Source organism: Coenobita brevimanus, chromosome 14, assembly GCF_032717465.1.
Source record: "Coenobita brevimanus isolate Jiangsu-jjx chromosome 14, ASM3271746v2, whole genome shotgun sequence".
NCBI classification, from domain to species: Eukaryota; Metazoa; Arthropoda; class Malacostraca; order Decapoda; family Coenobitidae; genus Coenobita; species Coenobita brevimanus.
Genome location: NC_136967.1, coordinates 22,645,674 through 22,671,136, shown reverse-complemented (window position 1 = coordinate 22,671,136; position 25,463 = coordinate 22,645,674). Strand labels below are relative to the sequence as shown.

At 43.2% G+C, this 25,463-nt stretch overlaps 1 protein-coding gene across 1 annotated transcript in view; it reads right to left on the bottom strand.

The window, feature by feature from the left end:
• Cog6 (conserved oligomeric Golgi complex subunit 6) overlaps positions 1-25,463 on the bottom strand; it is a 149,211-nt gene that overhangs the window by 59,014 nt on the left and 64,734 nt on the right. Inside the window, exons 6-8 of the mRNA XM_080264805.1 lie at positions 22,916-23,136; positions 4,464-4,642; positions 3,067-3,153 (exon numbers count right to left, since the gene is read on the bottom strand). Coding sequence (XP_080120931.1) covers positions 3,067-3,153; positions 4,464-4,642; positions 22,916-23,136 — 487 coding nt within the window. The remainder of the gene's footprint in view (positions 1-3,066; positions 3,154-4,463; positions 4,643-22,915; positions 23,137-25,463) is intronic.

Sequence of the window (25,463 nt, the reverse complement as noted above, 5' to 3'; positions counted from 1 at the left end):
AGTGACTGTCACTCGCAATACTTATATTATTACTATGTACAATTATTTACACCAAAAAACACTGTCACTGTCAGTGCTTTTACAAGTACATACACTAATTTACACTCATCCGGCTGTCACTGTCAGCACGTAAAAGAAAACTAAACAATATTATCACTGTCACTCTCAGTATTATTTTCAAGATTCTTACCCTTATTTTCAATATCTAGTCAGGCTGTGGTAGTCAAAGAAACACGGGTAAGCACAGAGGGGAACTTTGCACTCTTTGCACTGCAAGGAGGTGCGCCTAAAGGTTCTGTCCTGCCTGGTAGTGTGGCTGCACACATGACACCTCCTCAGTGTTTTCCCCCTCTTTGCAGTGGCTGGCAGTGGCTCCAGGCGGTGTCGCTGAAGGTAGGCCATACACTGTAGGCGGTCTGGAGGTGTGTGAGGGTGGCGTTTGGGATCTGTTGAAAGAACCTGGCCGTAACGCTGAAGCAGCTGGTAGACACAAGTCTTGGAAAATCGTCTGAGAGAGTAGTTGGCTGGCTTCCTGTTCTTGATTTTATACAGGATGAAGGCGTTCAACATGTACATATCAATCAAGTGCAAGAACACCTTCCTGTACCAACGACGATTTTTCCTCAGGCAGTCAATCTCTCCAATCATCATATCAGACTTGTCCACCAGCCGCATATTGACGTTATAGTCAATGACAGCATCAGGCTTCACCACAGGCTCGCCAGTCCTTCTGTCGACCTTCCCTGTTGCCAGCATTTCCCCCTTGTGTACTATGGTGAGCATGTTCACGACTCTCTTATCATGCCACCTGATCGCAAGCATCTTGTCAGATTTCTTCAGGTGCACGTCTCCCCGCTTTGACTTTTCAGCCTCGAGGAAGGCAGGGTAATGTGCCCTTTTGCTTCTGACAGTGCCACAGGAGCCGACGCCGTGTTCAGAAAGGTACTTGGCGAGTTTAGGAGCGGTATAGTAATTGTCCGTATACATGACATGATTCTCGCCAAAGTACTTTTCCAAAAGCACTTTCACCACAGAACCAGAGAATCCAAGGGGGTCAGTCTTATCCAAATCGACATTGCTGGCGGTGTAAATGACGAAGTCTAGGATGAACCCCGTCTTGCAGTCGCACAGCACGAAAAACTTGATTCCAAAGCGGTGCCGTTTGCTTGGAATGTACTGGACGAACCGAAGACGGCCCCTGAACAATACCAAGGACTCGTCAATCACGACTTTCTTGAAAGGGCGCAGGAACCTCGTAAACTTATCCTTGATCATGTTCAGGATTCCCCTCACTTTCCATAATGGGTCAGTTTGGGAAGGCTCATCATTGTTCGCGAAGTGAAGGTAAGTCATCAGCTGCCTAAAACGATCGCGGCTCATGTATTTATTGAAAATGGGTGTTGGGCACAGCTCGTCGGAAGTCCAGTATTCTTCTAGCTTGTGTTTCCAGTTGTGCGGCATTAGCAACATCAATCCAATAAATACAAAAAGTTCTCGGATCGTAAGAGGCACCCATGCTGCCATCCGCGACGTGGATGGCGTGGCCGCCTCACCTTCTCCTTCACGAACTGGAGCACATTGCCCCTCGTACCTGTTTGTCTCGGTACAGATGTGCTCCATAACCTCGTCGTCAAGGAAGGCCAACAGGTAGTCAAGGCATTCACCATCCTCGTCCACAGGGAAGTCAGCCTGAAGTCCACACCCACTGTCGTCAAAGGGCAGATCCTCCGGCACAAAATCTGATCCCTCTGACCACACGAAGGCATCCAGCGTTCCCTGCCTAGGCTGGGAGGTGCTTGGGGCGGCGGGGGGTGAGGCAGGTCGTGTGGGAGTGGGTGAGGCAGGCGGTGCGACAGTATGTGAGGCTGAGGCTATCCCAGGTCGTGTTGGTGTTGTGGTGGTGGTGGTGGTGGGGACATTATCACTGGGCTCAAGGTCACTCGCGGTGGCGTGACTGCCGAGTTGCCTAGTGCGAGTTCCCTCCCCACGAGCTAGCCTTATACTAGGGGACAAAGTTTTTGCTCTACCAACACGAACACTAGGCCTACGGAAACCTCTAGAACGTAATGTTGCACGTTTACTTCCCTTTCGAGGTGGTGAAGGCGACTCCGACGACTCAGGAGACAGGGCAGCAGAGGAGGAGGACGAGAGAATAGGGCTGGGAGTACGTGGCGGGCTTGCGGTGGCGTGACGTGGCGTAGGGGACAATGGCGGTGAGCTGGGGTCACCGCTCCTTTTCCGTTTTTCCCCCTTCCCATACTCAAGGCCCCTTCTCACAGGAGCCTTCCCTGCTGAGGTGCTGGGCACTGACACACTCTCCTCCGGCACAGAAACAATCACTTCTGGCCCGGACTCTGCACTGGATTGTGTGTCAGACTCAGCCAGGCTCGACCACACACCGACGTCACTGCCATAGTCCATTGAGGCTTTCAAAAGTTCAGAGGCTATTGCAGAGTCACTTAGGCCCTTAGTAGTTCCTGGTAAGGTTTTGAAGGGGGTTGAGGTCACAAAACCCTTTTTCGGAGGGCTAGAAGGCACAGACTCGGAAGAGCTCGAGTTTGACATGGTGTCACCGTGGAAGATTTGCGTGGACTGACGCTATTCTGGGGCAAACCGCGCGAAAAAATGACAGTGTGACAACTGGAGAAACAAGCGTTTCCCAATAGCAAAAAGTGCTTGCGAGATGATGGCGCAGATTGACACGTATCAGCCGTCCGCACGTTGCCATATCGCACGACGAGGGAGGACCGCGCATCGGTGCGTCGGTGGGTAAAAAAAATGATACTTGGCAACAACCGAGGTCAGTAGTACAAAGGTCAAGTGTGCTAAACGTAGCTCACGGGTGGCGGGACTGATAGACAATACCAGCTGGAGCCTGCTTGCCCGCGGTTATTCAAAATTAACTCAAATCGCAAACGTGACGATCCGCCGTTCTGCCCTTTGGGCCGACCGTCGCAAATGCGACGATCCGCGTTTTAGGGGTTAAAGCAGTATTAATATTATATAAGCAATCATACCCCAGACCTATAAACACTCTGAATTTTTACAAATGTGAACAGTACTGACCTGACTCTGCAGTGCTGATATGAACATTTTGTAGCTAAGTTGGTGCAGTTCATCTAGAGTGGCCACCAACAGGCCTCCATCAGTAACCTAAAGGACAAGAGAACAGAAAATCTAAACACAGTTCATTAAAATTTTAGACATCTATTATTATCATCACCATCCACCCATTAATCATCCAATCCTATGTTGCCCCATGTGAAGTGCAGCAGCCCGAGGCTAGGCAAGTTGGTCCTGACATTTAAGATGACAGTGACCAGCCTCACTCATCCCTGAGTGACATTACATGGGCAATAAACCCCAACCACCCCCTGGATATAAACCTACATAGGTTCAATCCGATTGGAGTGCCTTAATTACCCACTAAACCACCGGGCACCATAATGTGGTTATATGGTTACCACCCAGCATAGTAAATGGTTTCCTGGCGTACAGGAAATCATTTGGTTTATCATTACCATTTCTGATATTTATCACTTTCTAGGAAATCCCCACCATGAGATGGTTGAGGTAGAAATATCTTCAGACTACTTTGTATCTTTAAATACTTGTCTTATTCTTTCAGTTACTCCTCTTCATTATCTATCTATCACTGACAAACCCAAACCACAACCAACAGGTGCATAAAATGAAGACAAAGGGAGGAATGAAAACTTATGTCCAGTAGTTAAAGTTAACATTACTGCTGGAAGTGTTGAGAAGGCACTGAAGTCCACTCCATTCATTAATTATAAGGAGACAAAACCTGACATCCTTGTTATCAGATTTTATACTGAGAAGGCAAAGGAATTAACTGGTAAGATAATGATGTCATGTTTTAGTTCAATTTCTGACTTTGCTACACGAGTCTAAATGAATCTTCCCCCAAATTACTGTTTTGGGATCTCAATGCATTTCTTGAAAGCAAAAGTGTATCAGGTAATGATAAAATGAACAATAAATTGAATATGGAACAGTGTTTGGGTGATGAATATCATCTTCCAAATAAAAGAAAGTAGAATGTGGACTCAGAGGGAAACAAATGGTTAAACAAAGAGACTAATTTCATCCTCAGTGACAAAATGCATTCTGTACCAGTTCAGCAAAGAATAAGACTCAAAGTGATCTAAATACTGACATCCTTTGCCTAACTGAAACAAGGGTATATGAATCTGGCATTAGTAGTATCCTTTGCATTCTTTCTCAGATGTATTCTGTGATTATTGTTCCCAGATCCCCTTAATGTACTTGATGTAGAGGAGTTGGGATTATATTTTTTTTGGTGATCAACAAAACTGTAAAACTGCTCTCCTAAAGCTATTACTACAAACTGCACAGTGTGTAAAGAATTTATATATCAGTAGATACTTTAAGTTACTGCATTCACAGCTCTTGCATAAAATAAAACTAAAGAATACAACCTGCTTGATTGTGTTATGGTAAAAGCGAAGCAAGTTGCTGATCTTGTAAAGAAGGACTGGCTTCTTTCCACTATCTCGCCGCTGATCAGCCACAATCATTTGCTCCACACGAGTCCTTAGTGGCCGACACACACTCTCTGAGATTCCTGCTACTGTGGTGCGTGTCTGTTCCCCAGGATCTGCCAAGTGCAAATATGGTGTGTGAACATACCCATATTACTGTATCAGGCCTAAAAGCTAATGCAGAAAAGAGTAAAACAATGGTAATATGGCCAGAGCTTGACATCATCATCATCATCATCATCATCATCATCATCATCATCATGCAACTATATGATCCATCACCTCTGAGCCTTCCACCTGTCCTTGGCATATTTGGGCACTGCTTGTGAACACAGCAGGATTGTTACATAACATAATTTGCTGGTAGCTCCTAAAATCTTCATAATTATCTACAGTAGAGGCACAAACAACATATCCCAGGTCATAATATTCACAGACTCTACAAACTGCCTGTGTAAACGCACATGTGACCAACTTTACTTATATCTTCTGTGTTTCATTCCTAACTCATCAGTGACTGTGAGAGGTTCACTACAGTTTACCTCAATACAGTCACCTCAAGAATGTTGAAGGGAGTCAGTTTCATAATATGAAGATCTAGCTATCTTGTACTTTTCAACATGTTGCACATTTGTGTGTTACCTGCTTTACATGCTGTTGTATACAAGGTATCCATTATTTCATTTCAAAATGAGCAGTTAAATATGCTACTCCTTAATACAGATTGATTTGGGTCAATACACAATGACCAAGGTAGTCATCCAGTATGCAGTAGGAAGTTATGCAAGCTGAAGGCCATCATTATAAGTAACTGTAGACACATGAATCCAACTGTGAGACTGAAGAATTCCATCCTCAGTCTAAGCAGTCAAAAATGTCTCATTAAGTTAGTCTTGGGCATTTTTCCTATGCCCAAAGCACTGTATTAAGAAGGGACAAAATGCTCCAAATTAAATATAATTATTCTGTATTCTGCAGGTTGTAAGTCCTGTGCACATATAAATTATCCTATCCTTACAATATAGTAAACACAGTTTCAGTAGCCTATATCAAGAAAATTCTTCCATCTGAACATTCATGGTACACTGAAGTTAAAAAAAGGTACAGAATATGGATTTTCTAAAAGCATAGTCAAGAAACTGACACTCAAATTACAGACCATGTCTTCATGAATGAGACACATGTAAGTCTCAATCAATCTATTGTATAGCTAGACGCCTTAATCCCGTAAGGGGTGGCCACAATCAAATCACCTCAATGCTGCTCTGTCCCCTGCCATCTTACTGCCCTCCCATCAGCTCACACACCCCTCTCTCATATACCTCTCCACTCCAACTCTCCATCTCATCCCAAGTCTCCCCCTCCCTCTTCGTCCTTCCATCTCATTCACATACACTCTTCTCGTTGGTCTTTTGCTCTCCATCCTCTCTATCCACCACAGTGCTATCTATCTATCTATCTATTGCCAGATGCCTCAATCCCGTTCAGGGTGGCCACAAACAAATCGCCTCCACGTCGCCCTGTCCCTCGCCATTTCACTGCCCCGCTCCCAACTCACACCCCCCTCTCTCATATACCTCTCCACCCCATCCCTCCACCTCATCCTCGGCCTCCCCCTCCCTCTTCCCCCCTCCACCTCACTCACATACACTCTCTTCGTCAGTCTTTCACCCTCTATCCTCTCCACATGGCCAAACGACCTCAGTGTATTCCTCCTAATGCTTCTTCTTATCACATCCACATCCACACCATAACGCTCCTTTATATCCTCATTCGTCAGCCTGTCTCTCCATGTGATTCCACAGGCTCCTCTTAAATAATTCATTTCCACTGCTCTCACTCTTGACTTGTGTCCTTCCAGCAACATCCAAGCTTCACTTCCATACGTTAGAGTTGGTATCACAATACTGTCATGTAATAACTTTTTCACTTCCATGCTCATTTCCCTGCTTCTTATCACTGCTTTCAAGGAACCAGCAACCTTTCTTACATGCTGTACCCTTTCAAGCACTTCACTCTCCAAACCTCCATCCTGACTCATCACACTACCCAAGTACTAAAACGTACTCACATTTTCCAATTCCTCACCATCCAACCTCGCTGTACATTCACTGACTTCACCACTCTCAAATACCATCACTTCTACTCTTCCCTACATTCACCTTTAGATTCCGTTTCCTACACACTCTCCCAAACTCATCCACCAAGCCTTGCAGCTCCCATTCGTCTTCATTCAACAACACAGTATCATCTGCAAACAACAGTACAGGGAGTTTCCAAACACTACCCTCTCTCACCAGGGCCACTCCAACATCCACTACCCTACCTTGTACCTCTTTTATTATCCCATCCATGTACAGATTGAACAACCATGGAGACATGACACATCCCTGTTTCAACCCAACCTTCAAAGAGAAAAATTCACTCAGTTCACCATCCACACGCATTGCAGCCTTAGCACCATCATACATACTTTTCACAGCATTCAACAACTTCCCATCTACTCCATATATTCTTAACACTTTCCACAATCCTTGTCTATCCACCCTGTCATATGCTTTCTCCAAATCCATGAAAGCCACATACAACTTCTTTCCCTTCTCTAGAAACTTTTCCACTAAAGATCTAAGAATGAATATCTGATCTACACAACCTCTTCCCTTCCTAAAGCCTCCCTGTTCTTCTCCAACTAATTCCTCTGTTCTTTCTCTAACTCTGTCAATAAGTATCCTACCATACACTTTTCCTATTATACTAAGAAGACAGATGCCCCTATGATTACCAAACACTTCTTTTTCACCATTTCCTTTGTACAAGGGAATAATTATACCTGACTTCCAATCCTCTGGGACTCTACCTTCCTCCCAGGCCAATCTGCACATTTTCCACATCCATTCTGCTACTATCTCTCCCCCATACTTCACCATTTCACCACAAACTCCATCAATTCCTGGGGCTTTCCCCAATTTAACTTTCTTCATTGCTTCCACAACTTCTATCCTATTGATTTCTTCCTGTCTTCTCACCTCCCTCCTCCTCCCAGCCATTCCCCTGCCACTTACACTCGCATTACTTCCATCCTCTATGTTCAACAATTCCTTGAAGTGTTCTCTCCATCTGCTCACTTTTTCTCCCTTCTCCATTAGTAATCCACTATTTTTATCTTTCACTCCCCTGCTAACTTCACTTCCACCCTGTCTTACTCTCTTCACCTCTTTCCAGAACATTTTCTTAGTCCCTCCACTTTACACTCAAGTTCCTTCCAAATTCCTCATCCGCTCTCATCTTACTCTCTCTTACTAATCTTTTCACCTCTCTTTTTCTTTCTACATATAACTGTCTCTTCCACCTCTCAACTTCTTCCACGCCCCTATTTCTCATCCATTCATTGTATGCTTTCTTCTTTTGTGCCACGGCCTGTCTCACCTCTTCATTCCACCACGCTGTTCCTTGCACCCCCCTCCGTCTTCTCTTCATCCCACACACCGCATCACATGCTGCACATATTTCTTCTGTAAATATCTTGCACACACCATCCATGTCCCGCATCTGCTCCAATTCATATTTGCCCAATCATTCCTCCACTTCTCTCTTATACTCTGCCTTTTTCTCATCCTCTTGTAACCTTTCCACTCTCTTTACAAATACTCCTTCTTCCCGTCCTTCCCTTCTTCTATTTCTCCATCCTAACTGGACCTTGATTCTGGCCACCACCAACTAGTGGTAATAAAGTCCACTCCCCCAACCTCTATAAGCTCTTGCATCCATTACACATTTTCGCATCCCTTCATCTACACACACATAATCAATCATTGCCTTCCTCTCATTCAGTTCACCACCCACCCTTCTCATCACACGCCATGTATACCTGTGAATCATTTTGTGCCTGAAGAGGGTATTGGCTATCACCAACCCCCTCCCAGCACAAATGTCCACTAACGCACTCCCATTCTCATCTATCTCAGCAGGCACACCCCACTCACCAACTATTCCATCCACCTTCACATTCCCTACTTTACCATTCATATCACCGATCAAAAACACTCTCTCATTCCTTCCAAACTTTTCCATGCACACTTCCACATTTGTCCAGAACTTTTCTCTCACTCTGCTTGCACGATCTTGCATTGGCACATACCCACACACAATTGCCCACATTATTTTGTATTCCAACTTTCAATCTTACCCACACAATCCTTGACCCAACTGATCCATACACTTTTATGCTCTTCTTCCATCTTTTACTCACAACTATACATACTCCTTCTTTTGCCCTCTCATTCTCACCTACTCCTGCACATATACCCCATCCATACTCCCATTCTCTCACACTCTCACCTCTCCATTTCATTTCAGTTATTTCGCATACATCAACTTTCGAACCCTCAAGCACCTGTACAATCTCTCTCTCTTTCACCTCATCGTTCGCTCCCCTTACTTTCCAAGTTCCAATTACCATGTCCTTTGTCCGGTCCTTGGTCGTCATCTTTTGGTTAGTCCTTGTCCGAGGCTTATTGTTTGTCTTTTTAGTTAGCTGTTTTCCGGGGAGGGGCACTAACCCTCCGCCAACCATTTTAGTCGCCTTTTACAACAAGCAGAGATACTGGGAGAGTATTCTTGGAAAACCCCCCTACCCCTAATGTCTTCTATCACATCCACATCAACATCACAATGCTCTTTCCCTTCCTCATTTGTCAGTTTGTCTCCCCATATAGCTCCACATGCACCTCTCAAATAACTCATTTCTCATGACTTGTGTCCTTCCAACAAGGTCCAAGCTTTGCTTCCATACGTTAGAGTTGGTATTACAATACTATCATGCCGTCACATTTTTTTTACTTCCATGCGCACTTCCCTGCTTCTTATTACTGCTTTCAAAGAACAAGTAACCTTCCTTCGTTGTTGTACCCTTTCAAGCACTTCATCCTTTAAACTTCCAACGTTACTCATCACACTACCCAAGTACTTTAATGCACTTGCAAAATCCATTTCCTCACAATCCAGAATCACTGCACATTCAGTGACTTCATTCCTCTCGAAGACTACAACTTTGCTCTTACTTACATTCACCTTTAGATAACGTTTCTTATACACACTCCCAAATTAATTCACCAAGCCTTGCAGCTCCCCTTCAACTTCACTTAACAATACAGTATCATCTGCAAAACAACAAAACAGGAAGTTTCCCAATGCTGCCTTCTCTCATTAGGGCTGCTCCAACATCCATTGCCCTACCTTGCATTTCTTTTATAACCCCATCCATATACAGACTGAACAACCATGGAAATATGACATCCCTGTTTCAATCTAACCTTCAAATAGAAAAACTCACGCAGTTCACTATCCATACGCACTGCAGCTTTAGCACCCTCATACACACTCTTCACAGCATTCAACAACTTCCCATCTACCCCATATATTCTTCATACTTTCCACAATCCTTGTCTATCCACCCTGTCATATGCTTTCTCCAAATCCATGAAGGCTGCATACAACTTCCTTCTCTTCTCTATAAACTTTTCCACTAAAGATCTAAGAATGAATATCTGATCTACACAACCTTTTCCCTTCCTAAACCCTCCCTATTCTTCTCCAACTAATTCTTCTGTTATTTCCCTAGCTCTGTCAAAAAGTATCCTACCATATACTTTTCTATTACACTAAAGCAAATGCCCTTATGATTACCACACACTTCTTTCTCCCCTTTTCTTTGTACAGGGGAACAGTTATACCTGACTTCCAATCTTCCTGGACTCTACCTTCCTCCCAGGCCAATGTGCACATCTTACATATCCATTCTACTACTATCTCTCCCCCATGCTTCAGCGTTTTACCACACTTTCCATCAATTCCTGGGGCTTTCTCCATTTTGACTTTCTTCATTGCTTCCGCTGCTTCCACCTTACTGATCTCTTCCTCCCTTCTCATGTGCTTCTTCACCTAGCCATTCCCCAGCCACATATACTGTACTTGCAATACCTTCATTCTCTGTGTTTCACAATTCCTTGAAGTCTCTCCATCTACTCACATTTTCTCTCTTCTCCACTAGCAATTTACCATTTTTTTCTTCCACTCTCCTACTACCTTTTTTATCACCCTGTCTAACTCTCTTTACCTCCTTCCAGAACATTTTTTTACGATCCCCCCACATTACTTTCAAATTCCTTCCAAATTCCCCATCCACTCTCTTCTTACTCTCACTAATCTTTCCACCTCTCCCTTCTTCTCTACATAGAACTCTTTATTCCGTCTCTCAGCTTTCTCCATCCACTTCTGTAAGCTTTCTTTTTATGCACCACAGTTTATCTCACCTCTTCATTCCACCACGCTCTTCCTTGCATCTCCTTTTGTCTTCTCCTCTCCCCACACACCTCACATACTATGCAGATTTCTTCTGTGAACTTCTTGCACATACTTTTCACCTCCCCCATCTGCTCCCAATCATATTTACCCAACTGCTCCTTCACTTTTCTCTTATATTCTGCCGTTTTTTTTCTCTCTCCTGATATGGACTCCTTCCTCCTGCCTTTCTCTCTTTCTATGTATCCATCACATTTTTATGTTGACTTTCACCATCACCAAATTCCACTTCCCCAATCTCTGTATCTCTCACATCCAGTTGATAACTTCCCATTCTCTCATCCACACACACATAATCAATCATTGCCTTCCATTCAATCAGTTTACCACCCACCCTTCTCATCACTCGTCATGTATACTTGTGGTTCATTTTGTGCCTAAAAAGGGTATTGACTATCACCAACCCCCTCCCCACACAAATGTCCACTAGAGCACTACCATTCTTATCCACTTCTGCAGGCACACCCCACTCACCAACTGCTCCATCCACCTTCACATTCCCTACTTTTCCATTCAATCTGATCAAAAACACTCACTTCTCTCAAACTTTTCTATGCATGCTTCCACATTTACCCAGAACTCTTCTTTGACTCTGCTTGTATGAACTTCCGTTGGTGCATATACACATACAACTGCCCGCACTTGTATTCCTAATTTCAATCTTACCCATACAATCCTTGAACCAACTGCTCCATACTCTCTTATATTCTCCTTCCATCTCTTGCACACACCCTCTTTTGCCCTCTCATTCCCACCTATTCCCACACATATACCCAATCCATACTCCCACTCTCTCACACTCTCATCTCTGCATCTGATCTCAGTCTTGCATCCTCAAGCACCTGAACAATCTCTCTCTCTTACACCTCAATATTCACACCCTTCACATTCTACAATGAAATCTGCACCATGTTCTTTGTACAGTCCTTGGTTGTCACCTGTTGGTCAGCCCTGGTCCAAGGCATTTTGTCTGTCTTTTTAGTTAGTTCTTTTCAGGAGAGGGGAACTACACAATCCACTTCTTGACACGTGAGAACACAAGTTGGATAGTTATAAGGTTATCACCCAGCATATTAAATGATTCCCTGGCTTATGGGAAATCACTTGGCTTGTCACCCAGTGTAGGGCTACCCTGGAGTAGAGTAACACATGTAAGTGTAGAGCAATAATCGCTTTTCATCACCAATGTTACTGGAACATATGTAATATGCAATATGTGCAATGATAAATATAAATTGTTACTAAAGGATATGAGATCATTCTGAACAAAATTTACAAGATTAAAATATTATCAATAAGAATAAAAAATTTAGTTAAAACAAAACATCATTCCTGCATTTCTAAAGGTTTCAAAATGCTTGCATGTGTCGGCCTTGGTCACCTAATGTGGCTCTTCATACTGCTCAACTTCTAACAGCCTCTAAATTCAGTCCCTTATCTGTAAGATCACACTCAATGACCTCGTCCTAGGTCTTTTTCAATCTGTCTCTCGCAACCCTGCCCTTAACGTTCACACCTCTCGCATTCCCCACCCAGTAGTCATCCTCCATCCTCTCATCATGCCCAAATCATCTCAATCTATCCCTTCTCATCACAACACTAATACATTCAAGTCCCATCCTTCTCAGTTCTTCATTTGCAATTCTAAACTCCCCCCCCCAGCCCCATCATTCAAGGATGCACTACACATCCATCCAAACTTTATTATCTCTGTACATATATGCCTATGAATATCCTCAATTTTACAGTCCAGGTCTCACTATCAAACATCATTACACTTCTGACACATGCTGCAAATGAGAACCCCTTAGCATGGTGGGAAAGCCCTCTCAATGGCAAGAGAAGCTACAGCTCCCTGAACTTCTTCCAACCACTCCTTACCTCAATCACAATGCAAACTACAGCCCTATCTCCAGCATGTATCATGTTCCCCATAAGAAATAAAAAATAATAATAATAAAAAAAAACAAAAAAAAAAACATCAAGGTCAATCCACTCCTGCTTCTGTCTCTGCATGCTCTCTCTTACACACAGCACAGACAAAATCAGCATTATTTAGCCTACTTTTAATGCCACAACATCTCTTATCCACCCACTCATCATAAACACTGCATAAGATGGAGCTACTTTTCATACCCACTGCACATGGCCAAACTCCCTCTGCTCTGACAGTACCATCACCAGCCATAGATATCATCACTTTTGTTTTATCCATGCTAACTCTCAAATCCTTGAAGCCCATTCCATCTCTTCACTTCCTAAATATTTCCTCTGCCACTCTCTCATTCTCCACAAACAACATCAAGTCAACAGCATACAACAGCTCTCGTGGAAGTCCAGTTCCAAAGTCATCTGAGAGAACTTCAAGCACCAGGATAAGCAGTAAAGGGCTTAAAACTGACCCCTGATGCATACTGACATTCACAGAAAACTCATCACATAAACCTTCATTCACTCTCACCTGGGTGCAAACACTCTTGTTCACTGCCATACCATCTCTAACCAACCACCCCTAAATTATACCTTTCTCATTGCTCACTTCACCTCCTCCCTAGGAACTCTATCAAGGGCCTCCAAATCAACGAAAACAGAGTGCAGTACAGTACACTTCTCACTTCCTCCCTCATTTTTTGCACCTCATGCAGTGATATCAAACTCAATCCTTCCCAAGGGCCACACTTCAGTTCTCTTGATCGTCTGAGGGCCAAGTCTACGTAAACTACTGTATAACATATAATACAGCAAAGCCTCATCTATTCAAACGTTTGGAGAAGTTTGGTACGCCTTTTAACCCTTCCAGTGGCATTGGCTTCTGCTTCAAGTTATTGATAAAATTTAAATTAACATTTTGTGACATATCTGTTGATCAATATATTATTTAAATGATATTTTTATCAAATTATCAATAAATAATTCCAAACAGTGCTGCAATACTTGCTCTCTTGATCATATAACAAATTTTATGGGATTTTCTTTTTGTTATTTCTCATTTTTTCACAAGACATGACAGGCCACTCTTTTCCTCTTTGAGGGTCACATGTGGCCCGCGGGCCACCAGTTTGACACCTCTGACCTAATGTATCCAGGAATTGTACCATGCAAATCAAAACACACAAACAACACCAATGAAACCCACTGGCCCTCTTAAAAAATTTTTACTTCCTCCTGATCAACAACATTCATTATGGTACATATACAACCTCTAGGAACACCAATGACCATTAAAAAGGGTTAATCAGAATGTAAAAGGTGTTAAATAAGTGGTAACCACTTAACATGATAGGGGACAGAGCAATGTTTGAGGACAGAGCAATGTTTGGGTGTCAGGGAAGGGGATATCTGAGGCCGAGGAGCTAGAGAAGGGGGAATGAGTAGTGCCTCAAAACCCTCTATGGATGAGGCTAGGCCTGCAACCCCTCAAGGTCAGTCTTCCAATCGTCTTTACTGGCAGGCTGTGGGGAGTCAGGCGCTGTGGTGATCCAAGGCTGGGGAGACTGGAACGGTGCGGCACGTACCGAGGCTGGGGCTGGGGCAAGGTAAGCAATGATGAGGGTTTGAGACAACTCATTAATTTTCTTCACAAGCTGTTCACTCCGCTCCAATAAGCTGCAGTCAATATCACTCTGGAGGGACTGCAACTTTTCTATCTTGTGCACTATCATCATGGGGGCATCCTTGAGCCGACTGACGATTTCCAACACCTGGCTCATCTGCTGATGAGCGGATCCCTCAACACGGAGTGGCTTAGCTGCTGCTGGCACCTGCTGTGTGGCCTCAGGTGCCAGGCACTCCTCCTCCTCAACCTCTTCAATAAGGCTGCCAATCATAATTTCAGGAGCAGCATCAATAATGTGAACCATTCTCATCAAAAAGTGATGACAACAAAACCCTCCCTTGGCACTTGCTGGGCCACCTCTGCCAAATGGCATGGCACATTTATGATTAGCGTTGCTGACCCTGTGGTAAACACAAGCTGCTTCCCCCACCAATGCTAAATAGCCTCCTTGCTCACATCATCTCAGGAAGACTCTATTTTTTTTCTTTTTAACTGCACCTTTAACCCTTGAATTGCGCAATTACCTTTTTTTTATCCCACCCCGTGGTGCACAAAAAATGAAGAAAAAAATTCTTTTTTAGAGTTTGTTTATTATAAACTTGAAGATAAACATCCAAGGCATCATCTGGTGGAAAAAAATAATCTCTCTTGTTTCGTCTTTGCACAGTGCTATGCATTAGTATACGTAGGGGAGTAGTGGGAAAAAAAAAAAAAAAAAAAAAATGTTTTTGTTTATTACAAACTTGAAGATAAACATCCAGGGCATCATCTGGTGAAAAGGAAAAAATCTCTCTTTCTCTCTGCCTTTGCATAACACCATGCGTAAGTTTGCACAGAGGTGGAGTAGTTAGCAGTGATGCATGTCCAGCACAGCCTGAGCTGTGGCTCGCAACACGACGCTACCCAGCCTGAGCTGTGGCTCGCAATCCACGAGTTAATATTAAACACCTTCCAAAATTGTTTTACCCAGTATCATTGTTGCTTGATGATTTGTTGCTGGAGGTATTGGTAGGTTAATTTCAAGGCCTACCCAGTCCTCAGATGCCACTGCTGCCACCTCTGTCCCCCAGAAAGTCACCTCTCTCACAGCATCATAGGTGCTGGTTGGAATGACCTCATGGTCAAAAGGTTGAACAACATTAGTGGTGTTGGGTGGCAGGAAAACAACGTCAACAACTGGGTGACAACCACTGAGATATTGTGGGTGGCCCAGACAACTATCCACATCCAAGACCACTTTAAAAAGAGATAATTTTCTCTCTACAATGTCTCTCAGCTGAAGGGACAAAAAAATCTTGTTGAACCAATCCAGTAGACATGAGGGTATCTTCCATCTCTTGGAATTATGCATCCAATAAAAACCCAACCACTCCACATTTTCATACTGCAGTGCCCTGAGCCATGCAAACTTATGAACCACCACAAGATTAACAGTACCTTACATTTGCCAGTGACATTACAAGCACACAGTAAGGAATGGCATTCTTTGGCAGGCTTGTATCTGTGCTCCAAGCTTTCCTCCTTTATCAGGGTGGTGGATTAAAAAAAAAAAAAAAAAAGGGGGGGGAGGGGCAAATTTTGTTCATACCAAATACTGATCTAATTTGTGACCACTGTCATCGACACATGAAAGGCACAAAAACTCTTGCTGCAGCCTCCACAAACCCACACTATCCACTACACTACATGGCAGCACATCCACACACACCAAGAAGCATCAAAACAACACCCAGCACAATATATCATACACAAATACTGTCATCTCTCCCCCCCCTTGGCAACCTCAAACCAAATTCCAGAAGCACACCCATACTCAAATCACTCGCCGCTCCATTCAGTCACTCAAAGACAACACACATCTACATGCACGCCCTCCTGATATCCACCCTTTTGAATCCCACCTCCCTCGTGAGGAGAGGGTCAACCTGGCCAGGCTGAGATGTGGGCATCATCCAGCCCTCTTGAGTTATCAGATGAGGCTGGATGACTCTGTTGCTGATGCTTGTTCAGGATGCAACAAAGCACCCCATACTATTAAGCACATTATGGAAGACTGCACTGCAGACAATCACTTGCACCAACAACACAACATACAGTATACTCCTTGAGAGCTCTGTGGGAAAGTATGGTCTCGGCCTTAGGGACTCAGGGCTGTTTGGCCAGACTGCCTAGGGAACAACAACAACAACCACTGTCCTGAAGGAGGCAGGGAAAGCCTCGGCTGCGACCATATCCACAGCTCCTGCTTTGCCAAACACCTGCGCATGACAGTTCTTTGTGCTCAGGGGATCTTGCAAACCAGCCTTTGCTAGCAGAGATAGGTGTAGGATTTTCGACCTGCATCACTTAGCAACTTTTCCACAGATTCCAGCTGCCTTTTGATGAATGACATTATTGTCCACTGCCACATTCACTTCCCTTGAGCTCAGACAAATTTATAAAGCACTTTCTGTTTTCATTAATACATCATTTCTCACAAAGGAATGCCTTCCCAAGTCATTATCATCTCCTAGTCGGACTGCTCGCTTGATCTTTTTTGGGCACTTTTGCACTGTGCACACTGATGACTTATTTATGTTAAAGTGTTTGCAATGTCGGCCATGCATTCCTTAGTTTTGAGTCAACAAAAAATTCTCTTTTCTCAAGATGCAAAGGCACAAGATACAGCCTCTCACTAATGCCTCTGGCATGTATGGCAGAAGACTGGGAAGCCATAACACATCAACAGGCACTGAGATTGTTACATGGTACCAGGGTTGTGCAGGGTTTTAATGTGAGTGGAGATGCCATGGGTCAATGTTGGCTGGAGGAGAAAATGAGAAGAGGGAAAGGGAGGAATACACAGAATGCACATGCACAGAGGTCATGTTTGGCAGCCATGTTGGGAGATGTCGCAGTGCAGGACCTTCAAATGTCGTTGAGGATGGGGATCAACTTTCAGGATTTTCTTATATTAACTAGTTTTTTTGCTCACATTCACTGGGCTGGGTCTGCGTTTATGTTTCTGTGCGTAATGTGCTTAGTACAAATAGGTTCTGCATAAACTGAGGGTCTACTATACAGACAATATTTTTTCTGAGGCTGTTGAAATATGAATATTGCATCAATGGTCCCTTTGCCTGGCATATACCCAAACTCCATCTTATCAATATTCACCCTTTTCCTTCCAGGAATCTATCCATTATCTTTAATATGTAGTCCAAAAGTTTTATGCCTCTATGATTTCTTCTTTCCAGGGTATCAGCCTTCCCTGATAATGTACACATTTACAATCACACTCTTCCAGTCATCTGGAACAACACATGCATACAACACCAACTTTATCAGATCAGTAACTAAACCCACTCCTATATCTCCTGAAGCCTTCAGCATCTTAGCAGTCAACCCAGACACATTGGCTAACTTCCTCAACCGTATCTTGCCAATTGTCCTGTTCTCGATATTAATGTCAACTAAAGACCAACGGCCAAACGCTGGATCCACTGACTCCAAACTTTCACTGTTCCAGTCAAACTTCTTATTCAGCAACAGGTTATAATGTTCTCTCCAAGCATCCTTATTATTCTTAATATCCACCACTATCCTTTCTTCATCATTCTTCATACACTACCCACCTATGATATCCATAATTTCTCTCTTCATCTGTACTGCCACCTAAAATTCCTCCACTCAGCACTATTCAGACTATCCTGTAAAAGTCTCTGAGACTCACTCTTTGTCCTGTATACCTCCTTTCTGGACCTATACTTAGCAGCCAAGTACTTCTCTCTATTACCACTCCTTTTCAATTCCCAGAAAAGTCTTCTTTTCTGAGGATTCTATACCCTTATCCCACCACTATGTCACTGTATGTCTTGGTGGGTCCCTTGCCCATACAAACACTGAATCAGTGACTATCAAGAGATCATTCCTGAGAGCTTTGAATTGCTCACTGACATTTCTATCTGTGGATCCCTGTTCAGCCACAACATTACTCATCTCATTTTACAGTAGAAGGTATCCCTTGCTGCACGTTCTTCAAATTCCATATTTTCATCCTGGATGCATATTTCCTTTTCTTAAAAGTTCCTGATTTTTTGACACCATGCCACATATCAGTGCAGTAAAACTTCGATATAACGGACTTCAGTAGACCAGAATTCGCTTTTATTGGACTCGAGGAGTTAGCGGACTAAATTCCTAACCATCGGAAAAAGTCCAATAAATCCAGATGTAGTCCGGACTACCTAACCACTTCAACCATGTTCACCAAAATAAGGTAAATAAAAGACAGGTTTATTAGTGCAGAGTACTGTATATAAATTATACCACTTGATTAATGTAGTGAAGATATAACACAGTACAGTAGCACAGTGATAGTTAAAACAGTTTAAAAGCTGTTCACGTGATCCGGACTAATGTCTGATATATAAGAAAAAGTCCAGGTTAGGAGGGGGAGGTCCGGATGTTGCTTTTATCGGAATTTTGCATTTTTCAGAATGGCTTGGGCCCCAATTAGTCCATTATAGTGAAGTCTTGCTGTAGTTTGTAATGCTGCATACACTCTTCACATCCTATAACTTTCACATCCTTTACCAGCCTATCAGCCCCTTTTTCCAGGAAATAGCCAGTGTGGCTACTATTACCCCCAGACTCATATGTAATCAGTCTACTCTCTCTTTTCCTAAAAACTGTGATGCACACAATCATGTTCATCGCTGCTCCGAACTCTAGTACCCTCTCACCTTCCGCATTCCTAGTACCTTAATGTGCATCCCCAAAGTACCCCTTCATATCTTTGAGCTGCTGCATCTACATACCCATTCAAATTCTCGCCCAAAACTATAGTCTCATCATCCCCCATACCACAAACAACACATATCAAATTATCCAAGAATCTGGCTTTTTCTTCATCATCCAAGCTGACCTGTGGAACATGTGCCAATATTACTGTAATCAGGAGTATTCAAAACAATAAAATCAATCCTATAATTGCTTCACTTATTCTCGCTATGCTCATAAACATATTCCATCCATTTCTCTTAGACAAGCACGCCCACCCTATCATATGTATCAACACTTTTCTTGTAGAATAACTGATACCTACGGTCCTTCCCAACAATCATCCTTGCCAGTTCTCTTAACCTATCCTCCTGTATGCAGCAGACATCCATCCACTTCCTAGGTCTACCACGTTAAAGAACCCCTTTGGTGATCTGGTTTCCTCAGCTATGCCTTTTATATTTGGTTTAGATTTGGTCATTGTCAATACGAAAAGGTGAGATGGACCATAGGCCCCACTCGTAGGCACAGCTCCAAGCTCAGGCAGATGATCTGGAACCCTTAGCCCATCAGCTGGGACCAGTGGCTGTGGCAGTGAACTCCAAGAATCCTACCAGGGCAACCACACGGACATCCTCCAAGTGCCTTGGTACTGTGATTGCCCTGCCTTTTTTTTTTTTTTTTTTTTTTTTTAAATAACAGAATGGAGGAAGGAAAAACAAATGGAGAAAAAAAAAATAATCCATACACCAGATTACTGGTGTCCTCTGTTCATAAAATATCTGTAAGAATTAGACTTGAACAGTTGTAGGTTGAAATTTGGAGGAAAACAACTCTGGGGAAGCGAGTTCCAGAGAGATGCAGTTCGGGGAATGAAAGAATTCTGATAGGCAGAAGTTCTGCAATGTGGTTGAGTGACATTCCAGTCATGAGCGTTACCAGATGCCCGTGTAGCACGAGGGAAGGCATGGAGAGGTGGCACCATGGACGCAACTTCGTCTGACTGTTGCTAAGGTGGTGAAAGTGAGGCCCCTGTTGCGGCAATCCACCCACAAGTTTTCCATTTTCTATTCAATAATTTTCATATTAATACACAAAAAAAAAAAAAAAAAAAAAAAAAAAAAAAAACACACAAGAAAGCTTCTATTTACCTATGAGCACTTCAGTGAATGTCTAGATGCTCCTACTTTGCCGTAGAGATAAGTGGAAGCAACGTCATTTTCGGTGTTTTTATGCTTCACTGTAGCTCTCCGCCATCCTCAATGGCTCCCACCGTTGCCCTCCACCCTTCACTTCACCACCACACACCACTATACGCGTCATTTAGGCTTGCACTATGGTGTATGTGTCACTTAGCACTTCAGTATCATTATTTTACAGACATTTTAAAATAAAAGTGTTATATTGAGCAGTGAAAAACTAATCATTAATAGTAAATAATGCTACACTCAACAAAATATACATTACACCAGACACTTTCATTTTCCAAATACTTCATTCACTTACAATTACAATTAGTTTCTTTCACTTATTTACATTTTATGAGTCACTATTCACTTACAATTACAATTAGTTTCTTTCACTTATTTACATTTTATGAGTCACTTTTCTAGAAGCTGAAGAATGTGCGAAAGTCACAGTAGCAGCCTCCCAGACATAAGCCAACCTGACACTCTGGGCACCATGTTGTCACTTTCCTTCGTACTTGTTCACGCTTGCTAGCGTTCATGCAGACTCAGCAGGAAACAACGATGAACTAGCAATGAGTGGACAAATACACAAAAAACTCGGGACAGAATACAGGGTGCAACTTTTGAAACAGAATTGTGGATTTTAAAAGGAATGCCGCAGTCAGTCGATAGGTCCATTCAGAAGGAATGTAGCAGTTAAGGGGTTAAACACCCAATAATGAGGCAGCCTCTTAGGATGCTAGTCCCAGGTTTTGGCCCCTCACTACTGGATAAAAGTAGCAACGTGGGAACTGCAATGCCCCATACCCTCTGACAGACAAGCCCCATCTCATCCCGGCCCAAAGCCACACTAACAAAGCCTACCCCACGCCTTCCCTAGTGTCTGCACTAAGCAAAGTTTTCTGCAGACTTTAAAAATATTACTGCAGTCAAACTGAAAACTACAGTCCTTAACTACTTCACTATGAGAGGTCTCCAAAGCGAAGCTACAGAATGTGGTGAATGTTTTGGGCGTAACAGATAGAGGCAGGATTCCAGGGGCTTGAATAATGAGTGAATGGAAGCATGACCCATTGGATTGGGCAACCTTGGGCTGTCAGGATGTTGCTACTCCTCACCCTATCCCAGAGTGAGAAAGGAGGTCTGGATGATGATGATGATGATGATTATGATGATAAAAAATAAAAATGTGTAAAATAAACCCAGGACTCTGACTGGTGCTGCTACTGCCACTACTGTTGTTACTGCGTATGTTGTTGCTTAAACCCAGTTTGTCTGGCCAAGCAGACCCATCGACCACTAGTAAGTAACTGCTTCTTTGTGGTCGTGCTACAGGTACAGTACAGTACATGCACCATATAGGGAACCAACACATCTTTGTGGCTGACACCACCTCACCATGGTCAGACCAGGGTCCTTCCCATGGTGTAAGAAATATGAGGCAGGTTGGCTCCAGGGTGGATAATGCAGCTGCTCCACCCACAGTGCAATACACCACCACATCTTGTTAGCTCCTCATCAGTGTTGGATTCAGAGGGTTTGGATGCCTACTGAATGAGAATATGGTCCATTCAACTGGGCATGTTGGTGATAAAATATGTCCTAATTATAATATTTGGGATGTGTTCCAAAACATTACAGTAGCTACAATTTATTTCATACACCCGGTACTACAGACCAAATTAGTCAATGGGCTTTATAGTTAGCAATGGAATTTTAATGGGCATTCTCTTTGTAATTTACTGTGGCTTAACAGCACGAGCAGGACATAAAAAGGCAACATACAACGTGTTACAATAAGTTTCCCTCTTGTTTCTGGACCTGCCTCATCTCATTCTTTGGTTCAGAAAAAGATGTAAGGGTGATTGATGATGATAATGATGATGATGATGATGATGATGATGATGATGATGATGATGACTGATGATTGATGACGATGACGATAACGATGACGATGACAATGATGACTGATGATGATGATGATGATGATGATGATGATGATGATGATGATGATGATGATGATGGTGATGATGATGAACTGAGGACTGATGATTGATGGCTGACGACAACAACCACAATGATGATGATGATAATAGCTGATGATTGATGATGACTGATGGCTGATGATGACTGATGACTGATGCTTGATAATAACTGATGATGGCTGATGATTAATGATGATTGATGATGATGATGATGATGATGATGATGATGACTGATGATTTTGGACGACGACAACGATTTATGATGATGATGACTGTTGACTGTGGACGTCGACAATGATTTATGATGATGACGATGATGATGATGATGGTGATGGTACCTGAACATTATACGAAAGTTATATCATACTGCAAGGGCTAATGGAAATAATTATATGACCAGCATTATGCATTACAAGGGGTCTCTCCTAAGCTCAGTAAAATTATCTGCATATATCCCATACAAAAAAAAATGAAGATGTCACCCAACAGGGAAGGCTATAAATGAAGTAGAAAGATTTTAATTTGAGCAGACCTTACCAATATTTGAACACTTGGCAAAGAGTGCCTGTGCTGCCTCATGCTCTGAAGGCAGCGCCTGGTGGACCCATGCCAACATGTCACCCACATAGCGCTGGGGGTCATGTGCTTGCAGTTCAATTGGCCGGGGTGCTCCTCCAGGTCCACCCATGGTAAGGGCATCCAAGAAGCCTTTAACCAACCAACCACGACGCACCACTACCCACTCTTCCACAACCAGGCTATGGACAGAGTTTTGTTTCAGTGACTGCATCAGGTATAATGGTGTCTATAAAAATATAGTTGTGGCATTGCTAAAAATGGCAGAAAAGTTATCAAACGGCAGAGGCAGAAACAAAGAATGCACTATGATACCATACAGTATATACACTCAATCCTCGTAAATTGCGGCAATTTGGGTCTGGACCACTGCCGTGATTTATGAATTCCGTGATTTGAGAAGAAAGATATTCATAAGTATACATGGGTGAGACAGGAGGGTGGAAGGGTTGTTGATAGAGCTTTGATAGACTATGTGGTTGTGTCTAGGAATGTAATAGGAAGATTGTTGGATGTGAGAGTTATGAGAGGGGAGGGTGAAGGTATGTCTGACCACTACCTGGTGGAGGGAAAGTTAAGAGTAGGTAAGAGATGGGTGAGAGCTAGGAGAGTTAGGTGTGGCAGGGAGGTTTTGAAAGTGAGTGAGTTGGATAAAAGAGAGAAAAAGATAGAGTATCAGGAGAAACTGAAAGATGAGTGAAACGCAGTGAAAGATCGGGAAAATAGCAGCGTGGAGGAGGAATGGCAGTTGTTTAAGAGTGCTGTGGTGGGGCATGCAGAAGAGGTGTGTGGTGTGAGATGTGTGGGTGGTGGTGTAAGAAAAGGAAGTGAATGGTGGTGTGAGAAAGTACGTATGGCTGAGGCTGAGAAGAGACGTGCATATGAAGTGTGGCTGCAGAGGAAGGATGAGATGTCATATGAAAGGTATAAGGAAAAGAGGAATAGAGCGAGAAGGGCTGTGCGTGATGCTAAAGTGGCAGCAGATGAGAGGTGGGGTAGGCAGTTGACAGAGAATTTTCAACAGAATAAGAAAATGTTTTGGAAGGAGGTGAAAAGGGTGCGAAAGGGAGAGTCTGGGAAGGAAGAACGAGTAAAAGCAGAGGATGGAAGAATGTTAACTGAGATGGATGCAGTAAGGAAGAGATGGGCAGAGTATTTTGAAAGATTGTTAAATGTAGAGGAGGAAAGGGTGGCTGAGATTGTGGCGGATGGAAGGGTGCAAGGAATAAATGTGTTGGGAGAGTTGAATGATTCTTTGATCACGAAGAAGGAAATGGAGAAGGCAGTAAAGGAGATGAAAACAGGGAAAGCTGCAGGTATGGATGGGTGTGCTGTGGAATGCCTGAAGGGTGGTGGAGTGACTATTGTTGACTGGTTAGTAAGATTGTTGAATGTGTGCCTTGAGAAAGGTATGGTGCCAATTGACTGGGCAAGTGCTTGTGTAGTCCCGTTGTATAAAGGCAAGGGTGATAAGTATGAATGTACTAGCTTTAGGGGTAAAAGTCTGTTGAGTGTTGTAGGTAAGGTGTATGGTAGAGTGTTAATTATGAGAGTTAGAGAGGGTACAGAGGGAGTGATTGGTGATGAGCAGTGTGGCTTTAGGAGAGGGAGAGGATGCGTTGATCAGGTGTTTGCTGTGAGACAAGTGTGTGAAAAGTATTTAGCGAAAGGCAAGGATGTGTTTTGGGCATTTATGGATTTAGAGAAAGCGTATGATAGAACTGATAGGGAGGCTTTGTGGACTCTTTTAAGATTGTATGGACTTGATGGTAGGTTACTAAAAGGGGTGAAAAGTTTTTATGTAAATAGTAGAGCGTGTGTAAGAGTGGGAAATACTGTGAGTGATTGGTTTCCCGTGAGAGTGGGGCTGCGACAGGGATGTGTGATGTCGCCTTGGTTGTTTAATATTTACATGGATGGTGTTGTAAGGGAGGTGAATGCAAGAGTTTTAGGTGGAGGTCTGAGTCTGGTGAATGTTGATGGTGGAGAGTGGAATCTGAAGCAGCTGCTGTTTGCAGATGATACTGCACTGGTGACTGATTCAGAGGAGAGATTGAGACAGTTGGTAGAGGAGTTTGGAAGGGTGTGTGAAAAGAGGAAATTGAAAGTAAATGAGAATAAGAGTAAAGTGATGAAGTGTATGAGGTTGATAAATGGTAGGGGGATGAATATAGTTTTGAATGGTGAGTTGCTTGAGGAGGTAGATTGTTTTAAATATCTAGGGTCACATGTTGCTGTGGATGGAAGAATAGATGCAGAAGTGAAGTTTAGAATAAATGAAGTAGGAAAGGTGCTGGGAGGAATGAAAAAAGTGTTTAAATGTCGTTCGCTTGGAATGGATGTAAAGAGAAGGCTGTTTGAGGGTGTTGTGGTACCGACTGCGTTATATGGGGCTGAAACATGGAATATGGGTGTAGCAGACAGGAAAAGCTTGAATGTAATGGAGATGAGGTGTCTGAGGAGTATGTGTGGAGTGACGCGTATGGATCGGGTGCGAAATGATGAAGTG